Below are 12648 nucleotides of genomic sequence, written 5' to 3'. Positions count from 1 at the left end.
ACTGGTTGTCCATTTCTCCAGTCCCCCTTACCTGCAGCCTGGAGCAAGCCACGGTATTGCTTTTTCTAACAGAGGGGGGAATGGTTTTGTCCCCTGCCATTATCCCTATTCTCTGTTCCCTCACTGGGTGTGCCAAGGCCCTAGCATCATGTCTCTGTCCTAGAAGAGGGCAGGGAAGCACATCTTCTGATTGTCATGTTTACAGGGTGGTTATATTTTCCCCCCTTTAAAAAGAGGATGTTTTTGTTGTTTCCTCTGCAGAAGGAACCGTGAATAAACCCAGCTGGTTTGTGAGAAGGGATGAGATGCCATCTAAAAAATATGGCTTTCAATAAAAAGGTTTTCTTAATATTTTTTTTAAGTGCCTCCTGTGGGGCCACCACTATGGTGTAAAGACCCTTCTAATAAAGTAACAGACTGAGAAACCTGGGCATGTGTCTGATTTCCTGCCTGATCACTGACTGTGGCCTCAGGCCAGCTTTGCTTCTAGGTTTTGCTGACTGACAGAAATCTCTAGAACCAGTTCTGGTGTGTGAACTGTGCAAGGCTGAACTTTAAGTTCTTTAAAATGGAGCTGCTTGCTTCAGAGGCACTTCTGCTGCAGTTCAGTGTCAATAACATCTTTGCTGTGAACCTGAACTCCGGTAGACCTTGGGTGAAGCAGTTGTTCTTCCAATGACTTTGTTGTGTGTTAAAATAGTGCTCGGCTGACCCTGCTTGGTGAAGAGAGAGTATTGCATCCTGTCATCTGAAGGGTGCAAACCACTTACGCATGGCTTTTTCTTCCTTTTTAATTAGCTTGCCTGGCTTTGACAGAAGATCTCAGACAAATGCCTCAGCTCCCTTGCTCTGGTGGGATAAGGAGGTCCTAGAGATGCCTCCGTCTGTCCTCAGCTCAGGGGCACTTGGATTTGGGATGTGTTACAGGGCCAAGATTAACCTCTTCTTCCCCTGTCAGTGCAGGAGAAGATCTCTGCTTGTTCCCTTGGGTTCATTAGGAAAGCTCCCATCACCTCTGTAACCAACCATGTGTGGTCTTTGTTTTGTGTTCAGAAACTTTCACCTGCTGATTTAGTTATGATTTCTTTAATCCACGTGCCCTACACCCAGCAAGGATACACTGCAGCTTTGATGTGAGCCCATTGGAGCTGGTGTGGGTTTACCCTCATTGTTGGAAGTATGCTTTGGAGCCTGGCAACTTCTACCTTGGGTTTCATGCTGGAGGTGACCTTGCTACCTGTCTCCACCCTGGTTAAGTAATATTGCAGGCTGTGAGTTCAGACATGAGGTGCTGAAAGGAGAGGGAGTTGGTATGGCAAGTTGTTGCTGGAGGGGTTTTAAATGGGCAGCACGATGGTGGGAGTAGGACAAGAGTGAAGCATAAGGATGCTTTCTCCTTGCTCCATGACATAGTAAGAATTGAAGTAAGGTGAAGACATAATTAGCCATCTCCTTCATTTACATGTACCAGGACTGCACTGTCTCCTGGGGTGCACTGGCCAAAAATGGCCTCTGTCAATGTATCCTAGTAAAGCAGAGGATCTCATGGGAGTATTTAACTTCACCTGCATGTTTTTGGCAGTGCCTGAGGGGAGCTTCAACCATGAGAATATTTCTATTTATAAATATATGTTGAAAATACTGCCTATTCCAGAATAATTATCTACCATTCTGCAATGGTGCAATGCTGGAAATGGAGCAAGGGCAAAAATCTGTCTGAATTTTTAAAAATGGAGATGACATCCCTGAAATGTCACTGGTGTTGCAGCAGCTGTAGCATGCTCAGCTCTCCTCATTACCTCCTCTGTGCTGTGTGCCCTGTGACATTTGGGTGCCAAGCTCCTCCGGGTTGCCCAAAGGCTTTTTCAGCCTTCCTGTGAGAAGAGAATGTGAAACTGGGGGACGAAAAAGCAGGGAGAGTCATGGAGTTAGGGCTTGTGCTTAACTGCCTTCCTGTTACGGCTGCGTCTGCTCTCCCTCAGTGCGGGACAGCCGGAGGTGAGCACTGCCATAGGCATGTCCCCCAGAAGTCACCTGCACCCTGTTAATACAAACCCTGCTCTGTGTGTTCTGCTGCACTGGCCACTGGTTTAATTCTGCAAATGCCAGCCTACCCAGGGCTCGAGCAAGCCAAGCCTCTCCAGAGGCTGGGGGCTCTGCCCGGATGATGGGGTTGTTTGTTGCTGCTCTCCTGGGTGGGATGGGGCTGGGTAGCAGGGACATGTGTTCCTGTCACCCCACCTGCCCTCACAAGCACCCACTGGGACTCCCCTGGGCCTGGTTTCCAGGCTTGCAAGGGGTGGACGGGTGATGTTTGCTCTTCTTTCTCTTGTTCACTAGATGGCACGCACACTGAAGCAGTGGCCTTGGGCTCCCGAGCCCCGCTAGTGCCTGCACAAGCACAGAGCAGAACTGAGCTGTCCCGTTGCACTGAAATGTTGGCTCGCTTTTCTCCTGGATTCATCATCCTCTGAGGCACACCTTTCACCTGATCTCTGCTTCTCATCGGTGCTTCAGTACTTTGTCTCCTGCTCCAACTTTGTCCTTAGGAGTTTTCCAGGGTTCTCCTACCACTGGCACATTTGGGCAGGGCCGCCTCCTGCATTTGAGGCATCCCCTCCCTGTGCTCTGCTTCCTGCTACCATATCTCTGTGCAGGATGGAAGCAATCTGCTGCCAGGCTGATTGTTGGGTGGCATCCACACCACACAGCCAAAACCTGCAATAGTGGGGTCAAAGCAGTGGAAAATCCTGATGGTGGCTAAGAATCAGTGCAATCCGGTCCTGGTGATATGGTGGGTAACCACTGCTCTGCTGGGCTTCAGCTACCATAATTTGCCCTCTGTTGTGGTAGGAGCATCACTTTTGACTAATCGTTGTGGGGGAGCTTGGGGAAGATGGGTGCATTTGTTCTGTGCACAGGGGAGGACTGGGAACATTTTACCACCTGGCAGACACTCATAACTCTTAAATTAAAAAGCAAGCAGCAGTAGTGGACTCTCTCTGCCAGAATGACCACAGATCGTGTTTTCTTGGCAGTTCAGGGCTGACTGTGAGACCCAGCTGTGCCCGAAGAGCTGGATCCTGCTTACAGCCAAGTGGAAACCCATTTGCATGTCTGAGCTGACACCTGGCTTTTCAGAAGTCATTTACCCACTTGCTTTAAGTTGATCTGCTGATCCTGATAGGGAGAAGGGAGAGTGCACATGGGTTAAGGAGATCTTGACTCTCAAGTATGTGGTGACCTCTCCTATGCAGTTATTTTGTTTGGCTTAACAATACTTCAACCTTCAGTAGGGGCAGCCGGAGATAAGCTCTTTATCCCAAAGCTGCCCTCAGTTGCACCTATGCCCTTGTATCACCTAAACTCATCATAGGAAGTGCTGCTTTCAGATCTCTGCTGCTCCTGCAGCCACACCACCAGAAGTGAGGGCCAAGCACAGGACTCCCAGGTCAATCTCTAACCCTTCATTTGGGCTTCCTTAGCAAATACTTTGCAGTTTCCTTTGATAAATGGAAATTGATAAATGTTCATTGATATATGTCCAAGGTGCAGTAGAGTCCAAGCCAGGCTGTACATGTCCACAGCCAGCTTCCCAAGGTGCCTCCCTCAGGAGGCAATCAGTTCAGCATGCAAAGCCACGCTCTGCTCATCTCAACAACTCTTGTCAGACTCATTAATTAAACACAGACCATTTTTCAGCATTAGCTGCGATTGTCTCCAACCTCTGCTTGTTCCTGGGTGCTCGTAAGCTGCCAGGCTGCAGCCACTGCCTCTTGCTGTTGGGGTCCAGGAGCGACGGAGTCACTTGTGCAGGTGACAGTGCCAGGGAAGTGATGCTGAAACTTAAGTGCTTCCCGTTGATTTTATGCATTCATCTGGCTCTCTGTCATCATTTGTAGGCCTGAAGTGGATTTATGCTGGAAGACATGGGTAGAATAACCCTCTGTGTGTAACAAGCTGGCTGTCTGATACATGTGATTTATACCAGATACAAATTAATATCCCAACAGCCCAGCAGCATGTGGCAGTAATGGGGCTACATCCAAGTCAGTACGCAGAATAGAGCTGGAAAGGTGAAGGCAGGAGACAATGATCTGGTCCCTGGATCAGGTAGGTCTAAGATGCCATGAGAGCTCATTTATACATCCTCCTTTTGTTTTCCATGTCATATATCTTTGTGGACACCTTGTGGCACAGGGAAATGGATTTATCAGCAAGGGAATGCCCAAGGGTTTCATGAGCGGCCGGGAAGGGGAGGTAGGCACAAAGCTTCCCAAGCAAAGCACTCTGTGTCCTTCTGGGATGCTTCAAGCTGGGCAGCAAGAAGATCAGTCTGGCTATGTCAGTCTCAGTGCATGGGGGGATGTAGGATCAGTCCATGCACTCCTTTACCAGATTACCAAAACAAATGATCAGATGACATCAGACCAGATCTGCGCTCACCAGAGCTGATGAACCAGTGTCCTATGCACAGTCACCCTCTTCCTGATGCCTGGCAGTCCCTCAATTGCTGCCAACTAGAGCAAACCTGTGCCCAAAGCAAGAGGGATGGCTGCAGCCCTGGCATTCATAACTTAGTTGCCTCACTGAATTCACTTCAGCTTGCAATTTATAACCTATTGCATGTTACTTAGCGTGTTTCTGTGCTCCTTTCTGTGGCTCACATATCCAATTACCTGCTCCTGTTATCCCTGTGCCCCCCTTGCCTGGCCTTTCAGCCCTCAGCTCTTCAGGTTACATCCTTTTGTGCACTGCTCAGTTGAAGTGCTCTCAGCTGCTCTCTGCCTTAGTTTCTCCTTTCAGAATGTGAAGATCAATAACTGCTTCATTCCTCTCTTAATCCGCTTCCTCCAGTGTTCCACACCTCAACGTACACTTCTGTTACCAACAGGATGCACAGGTGCTTTGGATGTTTTCCTCACCAACCTTTGCGGGGTTTGTGCATCTTCCAGGGCTTTCAAAACCAGTAAAATTCTTCTCTGCTCAAGCCTGAGCACTCCACACTGCATCAAAAGCTGCAATTCTACTGCTTGTTGGTGCTTTCCCAGGCTTCAGCTCTTGATTAGCATGGTCAATGAAAAAATGAACATGAGCCGGCTTCAGTGTGCACTCGCAGCCCAGAAAGCCAACCGCATTCTGGGTTGCATCAAAAGGAGCGTGACCAGCAAGACGAAGGAGGTGATCCTGCCCCTCTGCTCTGCTCTCGTGAGACCTCACTTGGAGTATTGTGTGCAGTTCTGGTGTCCTCAACATTAAAAGGACATGGAACTGTTGGAACAAGTCCAGAGGAGGCCACGAGGATGATCAGGGGCTGGAGCACCTCCCGTATGGAGACAGGCTGAGAAAGTTGGGGCTGTTCAGCCTGGAGAAGAGAAGGCTGCGTGGAGACCTCATAGCAGTCTTCCAGTATCTGAAGGGGGCCTACAAGGATGCTGGGGATGGACTCTTTATCAGGGACTGTAGTGACAGGACAAGGGGTAATGGGTTCAAACTTAAACAGGGGAAGTTTAGATTGGATATAAGGAAGAAATTCTTTACTGTGAGGATGGTGAGGCACTGGAATGGGTTGTCCAGGGAGGTTGTGAATGCTCCATCCTTGGCGGTGTTCAAGGCCAGGTTGGATGAGGCCTTGGGTGACATGGTTTAGTGTGGGGTGTCCCTGCCCATGGCAGGGGGGTTGGAACTGGATGATCTTAAGGTCCTTTCCAACCCTAACTAGTCTATGATTCTATGATTCTATGATTCAAGGTCCAGCCCCAGCATCCATCAGGAATGTCAGGATTTTCTTGATGGCAGAAGGAAGCAAGGGCTCTTCGGGGCCTTTCCATGGTCTTCTGCCCACCTACTCTTAAGATATGTTTGACTGAGGAATGATGCTGGGGCCAGGAGGGGAGCAATGTGGTCTGCAAGTAAACCAGCCCTGCAGCAGCATGCCAGCAGGCATCAGGGAGATCACCAGTGGTGCGACATCCCCTTCAGACAACCTAGCATCCTTCCTGCAGCCATCCCTGCAGGGGCACTGTGATATTGGGCTTAGCTGAGTGGGAAGAGGATGAAGATGAGCCCTTTGGGAGGGCAAGGGGGATGCAATAAAGCCCTGACAATCTGCCTGTACCTCTTCTGGTGTGGTTGTAGTGAAGTTAACGGTATAAGAAAGAGCCACATTTGAGGAGCTGCTAAGGAGTGAGATGAGTTGTTTATGATTAAATTAAATTCATATGAAAACGAATGACCTGCCAGTGCAAGCCTGGAGTAACTTTATAATGTAATTAAAAGCCCAACAGAGAAGAGAGCTGTGGTTATGCCACGTGCTGAGGAGCTGCTGGGAAAACGGAGGCTGCGGGTGGTGCTGATGTAGAGAAGTGCCTGGTCACTGCCTTGTCTCCTCAGCTGCCCCAAAGGCAGAGGTGGGCATCCAGGAGGGGTTGGACTGCCGGGGAGGTGGGGTGACCTGGGCAGGTCATCAGCCCAGAAAGCCACCTTTTTTACTCAATTCATTTCCTGTATCCTTTAAGGATGTGGTTGCTTATGGCCAAGTCACAAGCACCGCCTTGGGGGCTGTTGTTATGGGGCAAGAGCAGGGTAAAGAGTCAAACCGCGGTGATGGAGCCCACGCACGGGGCCACCGTGCCAGGCAGGATGGCCAAGCCGGGACCCCTCCAGCCACCTCCTCAAGATGCAAGCAAGCCGGCTGTCACCTCTGAAAAGCTGCCCTCAGACACGGCCGAGCCGCTCTCCCCGCTCCACCTCGAACACGGCGCTGCGCACCCCTCGCCAGCCCCGTTCGTGGGGCGGACACGCGTGGGGCGGGTGGTGCCGGTCGCCCCTTTAAGCCAGCTGCGGTGGGGCCGCCCCATCGGCCGGGATAGGCCGGGGCGGGCCGGGGCCGCCTCCCGCCCTCGGCAGCGGGCGGGCGGCTCGGCGGGGCTCGGCTCGGCGCTGCAGGCTCCGGTCCCGGCTGCGTGCGGCAGTGCCTCCCCCAGAGCCGCCGCCGCTCCCCGCTTCGCCGCTGGCGCCGGGCTCCGAGGGGCAGAGGCATGCCCAGGCGGAGCATCGCGGAGGTGAAGGTGCTGGACGTGCAGAAGCGGCGCATCCCCAACAAGCACTATGTGAGTGGCAAGGCTCGGCGCGGCTCGGGGAGCCCTGCTCCGCCGCACCCGGCCCTGGGCAAACAAAGGCCGGGCGCTGCCGGCCCCGCTCCCCCACGGCTGCCCCGGTGAAGCCCTGGCGGGAGGGAGGAGGAGAAGGAGGAGGAGGAAGAAGAGGGCAGCGCTGCCGGGTCTGCCGCTCCTACCGCCGGCGTCTCCCGTGGGGATCACCCAGTGTCCCCCTGCCAGCGGGGGACGCGCTGCCTCTACCCCCAGAGCCATGCTGCTGGGGGCAGGCAGGGACACGGCTGCGGTGCGGACCCTGTGCGGGACCCGCTGAGGGAGCGCCGGAAAGTGCCCGGGAGTGGCGGCGGGCGGGGGATGGCCGGATGGCAGCAGGCACTCGGAGGAGATGGGGTCCGCGGAGCACCCCCTAGAAGTGCCTCTGCGTTAGGGAGGGAGCAGCGTTCGGTGGAGAGACTCTGAAACCTGCCGGCTGCAGAGTCCCGGGGCAAGGGACAACCCGCCTCCTTCCTTCTGCACCTGGGACGGTGCCACCGTCCCTGTGAGATGTTCCCTCGTGTCCTCTGCTCCCATTCTGCTGAGCTACCCATGGAGCGCATTCCTGCAGGGCATCTTCCAAACTGTTGTGGGCTTGTCCCTTTTTGAAGGGGTTGGGCTTTTCTTTTTTCTATTATTTAAACTTTGGTGTGCTTCCAGGCATCCATGGAGACCTTGTGGGTGAATCCTGGCAACAGCCGTAAAACAAAGACCAGAATGTTTTCCCCGCCCCATTCGCCTCAGACCGGGGTGACCCAGTGACACAGTGTACGGAGTGTAGTTGGGTTGTGCGGATGTGTTGTTCGCTTTGGCTGGAATATAGGATGTCAGCAGAGCCAGGCTCCCTGAGATCTTGGGAGATCAGGGGCTTCTCCATGTCACCCTGGCTGGCTTGTGGCAGTGAGCAACAGTTGGAGGAAAGCAGAGGGCAGGCCAGCTCTAGCCAGGATGGAGGGGTGGGTAAAGAGGACTGTTACGTTCTGCCTGCATCCAGGGATGTGGGATGGTTGCTGCCGCCCAACCCCTTATCACCCCTTCTTCCTCTCCTGCCCTGCCTGCGACTTTATCAGCCTGGCCTCAGCTCCAGACGTGCCCCTCTTCCTGCTGTGTCCATCTCAGACTTAAATCATCATAGCTGGGTTACGCATCCAATCTGGAGGAGCATGTACGTGAGGAGATTTGCTGAGCTGCGAATGCATTCTGTTTGTCTTGGCGGATCTATTGTGCTGCTGCCAGGTCCTGTAACGGGGCTGCGATGGGGTTGCCTGCGACTGCTTCTCTGCTCTCCCTTTAGTCCTTCATGTTCCCTGGCTGGGATCTCTGCGCACTCCTTAGGACCTGTGTTCCCATGGCTGGGACATGCACCCCAGGTGCTGGACACAATCTGTTTTGCCCACTATCCTTGCTCACTGTCCACCTGCAGAGTGGCACTGGGCAGAGCACAAATAATCCCTGTGAGGCTGGAAATCTGGGGCAGGGGTGTTTTGTACAGAGAGATGTACAGCAGGGCAGCTGGGTGGGGGCACCAGAGCAGAAGCTCAGGGTTGATGAGAGAGGGCAGCTCATGACAGCCTGGCCACTTGGCCACTTGAGTCACTGGTTGTAAAGGGAGCGAGTCCTCTGCCTCTAATCTTTCCCTGTACTTGTCTTGAACAGAAACCCAGCAGCACGAGCCAGCAGGGCTGAGCTCAGGGAGGGGCAGGCAGTGTGGAGTGAATGGGAGCACATGCCTTGTTTGAGGGAATTGATAGGAACTAGACAGATTCACAAAGCCAGTTAATTATATGGAATCAAAACCTTCATCTTTTTTTTCTTCTTCCTACTCCTGTAAAAAGAGGGAGAGGAGGGGCAGAAATCACATCTGAGTCATCTTACTTTAGACTGTATCTGCTGGCACGCTGCAGCCGCAGAGTGTATGTGTTAAACCTTTGCTGTCTGGCTTTTCACTGCTGAGCATCAATGTGCTCTCCTCCATCCTCTGAGGCAGCCGTTTGCTGTCCCTGGGGAGGCTGGAGGAGCAAGAGCACTCCAGCTTTTCCTCCTGTTGCCTCTGCACTGGCCTGACTGGCAAGTGACCCATGGCTCAGGCTCAGCCTCCTCTCTGCATCAGCAAGAGGCTTCTCTGTGCTGGACAAAGGTGCAGTTGTCTTGGCTGTGGTGAGACCACAGCAGAAAGTTGTGGATTCCAGTTTCCCAGAAAAGTGAGATCAAACCAGTGTTTCAAAGTCCTGGCTGAAGCCTGCGGTGGGGAGGGGCTGTGGGAAAGGCCAGCTCTATTCTGGCCAGCATGGTTTGCCCATCACCTTGGTAATTGATGTTAAAAGCATTGTGGTGCTTGAGACAAAGACTTGTCCTTTTTTGCTGCTCTGATTCAAGGCAGGAGATGCAATGTTTCCCCAAATTCAGGCTTAGGGTGGACAAGAACCCAACAAGGTGCTGAATGAGTTTTGGGTAGCTGGATGTCAGCTTGAGCACAGGCTGAGCTGAGTATCTGGGTTTAGCTGGGACCTGAACACAGCCTCGTGCCCTCACATGCCTGTGTGCCTGTGAATGCCACTGGCTTAAATCCCAGGGCAAGAGAGCAGCAGTGCTGCTGTCCTGCCACTTCTCACAGTGTGTCTGGCGGCTGCGCTCCTCTGAAAGGCTATGCTGGGACAACAGTGCACTTGTCCCATCTCCTGTCCATCTTTCCCAGTACCTGACCTGAGGGCAGGAGGGCCGGGCGCGTTCCCAGCCCAGGCATGTTTAAAGCCATTTGGGGGACAGGGAAAACGGGAAAGGCCTCTTGATTGCTTTTCTCTTCAGTAAGGTGCTGACCCCTTTGGTAGGTACTGCAGTGAGCACCACTGGAAGGGCCAGGCTAAATTGCAATTAGCAGGGTGTGCTCTCTCCTTGCGGGCTTTTCTCTGCTTGTGCTACTGGGAGGTTTTTGCTGCTGTGGTGTTGGCATGGTGTGAGGCCAACACGTCTGCTCCTGCTCATGTCAAACCAACTCTGCTCACACATGTGGAATGGCCAAGAGGGGAAGGATAACTGAGCTTCTTGCTCTGAGTGATCTGGGCTTTGAATATGCTCTGCTGGCTGTGAAACTGTATCACGTTGTATTGCAGAGCCACCTCTCCTGAGCTGCTAACCCCGACTGCTTCAACTGCACTTGTGCTGCTTGTGTCTTTAAGCTTTTGTCATGGGCAATACCTGGAAGGGGCAGCAAGAAATGATCCTTTTGCGGGTGTTTGTTGCAGGATGCACTGCTCTGATTCTGTCGAGAAAACAACAGAGCTCAGGATCTCAGCAGCCCATTGTCCAAGGGAAGAAGGGGACTCCCATCCTTCAGGCAGTGGCAGCAGCGACATTTCCCATACAATCCTATGTTAAGTGATTACAGCTCATGCCCCTCAGGGACACTGCTGGCAAGTGCTCCAGGGCCATGCTGCAAATCTGGAAAGGCAAAGCCCAAGAGCAAGATTTAAAAATAATCATTCTGTGTGACAGCGCAGCAGACTGTCATTGCTATGGTCTGGCCAAATCTCAACTCCTGATAAATGAATGTTTATTCAGAAAAGACCCAAAACAAAGCCATAGTTGAAACAGACTGAATTTTCCTTTAAAGGACTTCACGCAGGATCTTTTTATAGTTTTGTGTTTGTTATTCTCTAGTAGAAGCCCTAAAATAAAGCTTTTCCCTGCTAAATCCAGATTTGGGTTGGTTTTCTTCCCCTTACTCAAGCTTCAGGACCTTTTGTTTTAATATAGCTACAGTTTGTGTGTTGTTCTGTGTGTTAATAACAATACTATCTTCATTTCTACAACCCATCCACCAAGCATGTTTCTATAGTTCATGTTGTTTAAATGGTTGCTCTACAGCACAAACCGAAGTTATACATACACGTCTGACAGGAAGGAGAGAGCAGCATGCTGTCTGGTTGTGTTAGTTTGTTGGGAAACCTGGACTATGCTCTTGCAGGACTTCCTTTCCCAGCCTCCATGCATCCATGTATCTTTTTGAAAGAGGAAATTTAAACAAAATGTGCAGTATAGGTTTATTTTGCAAGCTCAGTTAACGAGGTTGCAAACTTTAAACAAGGTGAATACCCGTACATATTGAACCACTTCGTTTGTGCCAGCTGCCTTGTGAAAGTAATCACCAGTACGTGTTAGAATCTGAAGCCTAATTGATAGCATCTATGGATATTTTAAACCAGGTTTGATGAAAACCACGTTCAAAAAGTAAATGTGTTCTATTTTTGATGTGGAAATTGTGATGTGATGATAGGTGTCTTCTCTGCCTCTCGGCTCATAGTGGTGAGGCTGTTTGTGATTTCATTCAGTGTCCAACCTAACCCCATTGGGTAGCTGGAATTGATTATGGAGCATTCAGAGAACAGTGCTCAAATGGCAAGAGGACAAGAGCTGCTAATCCACAGGTTCAGTGGTTCTTCAGTGCTGTATATGTATAGAGCAGATGTTCTCTGAAGAACATGTGTCCCATGGACCTGTATGCCACAGTTTCCTGGTCACAATGTGCCATGCTGGAGCAGAGCTCTGTGGGGAGCTGGCACAGCATCACCTTGTGCAGCTGTGATATTTCTGCTGTTATGAATCATACCGGTTGCTTGGCTTAAAAAGGGCATTGGGGCATGACTCCCCCGTGCTCCGCTCTCTGGGGGAAGTGACAGTGCTCTTGGTATGGTGGGAATGTCCTGTGGGGAGCCGAAGGAGCTGGGTGCGTAAGATTGAGGGAGCAGGAGGTTCAAATGAGTACTGTAAAATGAATGCAGGGGCCGTTAACTGATCTGGGAATGAAAGAGAGCAACAGCATAACCAGAATGCATGAAGCAAGGCTGAACCCTAGAAGCTGGAGTCTTTGCTGTGGTGAGAAGTTCCTGGGTACTGGTGGCCTTGAGAGGTTTGAGGGCCTTCTCAGCATCCTTAGTGGTGTTTTGCTGCTGTATCCTGTGGTTCTGTTGTATCTCATCCCATTTCCTGTCAGCTGGCTGACACTCTGTCACTCAAGGCAGGCCACAGGCAGGGCTTTTGGAGCCTGTAGCTGATAGAAATGTGCACCCATTCTTGAGCCTGACCCCGCTGTGCTGCACAGCATTACAGAGCACACCAATCCTTCCTTCCCCCTCACCTCTCAAGAGAGTTGGGACTTCAGGGAGCACTGTTAGCTTTGTGGATGAAAACCAACACTCAAACGCAAACTCTCCTTTGTTTTTTCTTCCCTAGTCGTGTTACTTAAGGCTGTTGAAAACCTTGAATGTCGCAGTTCAGTGGATGGGCCAAATCCTGCCTGGCACATGGCCACTGGGGCGGATGCAGCTCTGTGTGGAAGGCTGCTGCTTGTATTCCATTCCAGCAGTTGAACTTCAGCTCCGGAGCCATCCATTGGCTGTCCCTGCTTGGAGGTCTGGTGACCTTGATCCCTCACAGCTTTGCTTTGGAGGGTATCTCTATCTTCCGGCTGTTTCATGTAGCAGTGGGAAATAGGAAACAA

General features: G+C 51.7%; 1 protein-coding gene across 1 annotated transcript in view; it reads left to right on the top strand.

The window, feature by feature from the left end:
* Positions 1-7040: 7040 nt before the first annotated feature.
* Positions 7041-12648, top strand: part of SH3PXD2B (SH3 and PX domains 2B) — a gene marked incomplete at both ends in the record, with an annotated part of 71288 nt that continues 65680 nt past the window's right edge. The window contains one exon of the mRNA XM_080626897.1: positions 7041-7112. Coding sequence (XP_080483023.1) covers positions 7041-7112 — 72 coding nt within the window. The remainder of the gene's footprint in view (positions 7113-12648) is intronic.

Source organism: Psittacula echo, assembly GCF_963264785.1.
Source record: "Psittacula echo genome assembly, chromosome: 11".
In the NCBI taxonomy this organism is placed as follows: Eukaryota; Metazoa; Chordata; class Aves; order Psittaciformes; family Psittacidae; genus Psittacula; species Psittacula echo.
This window is presented reverse-complemented; position numbering and strand designations above follow the sequence as displayed.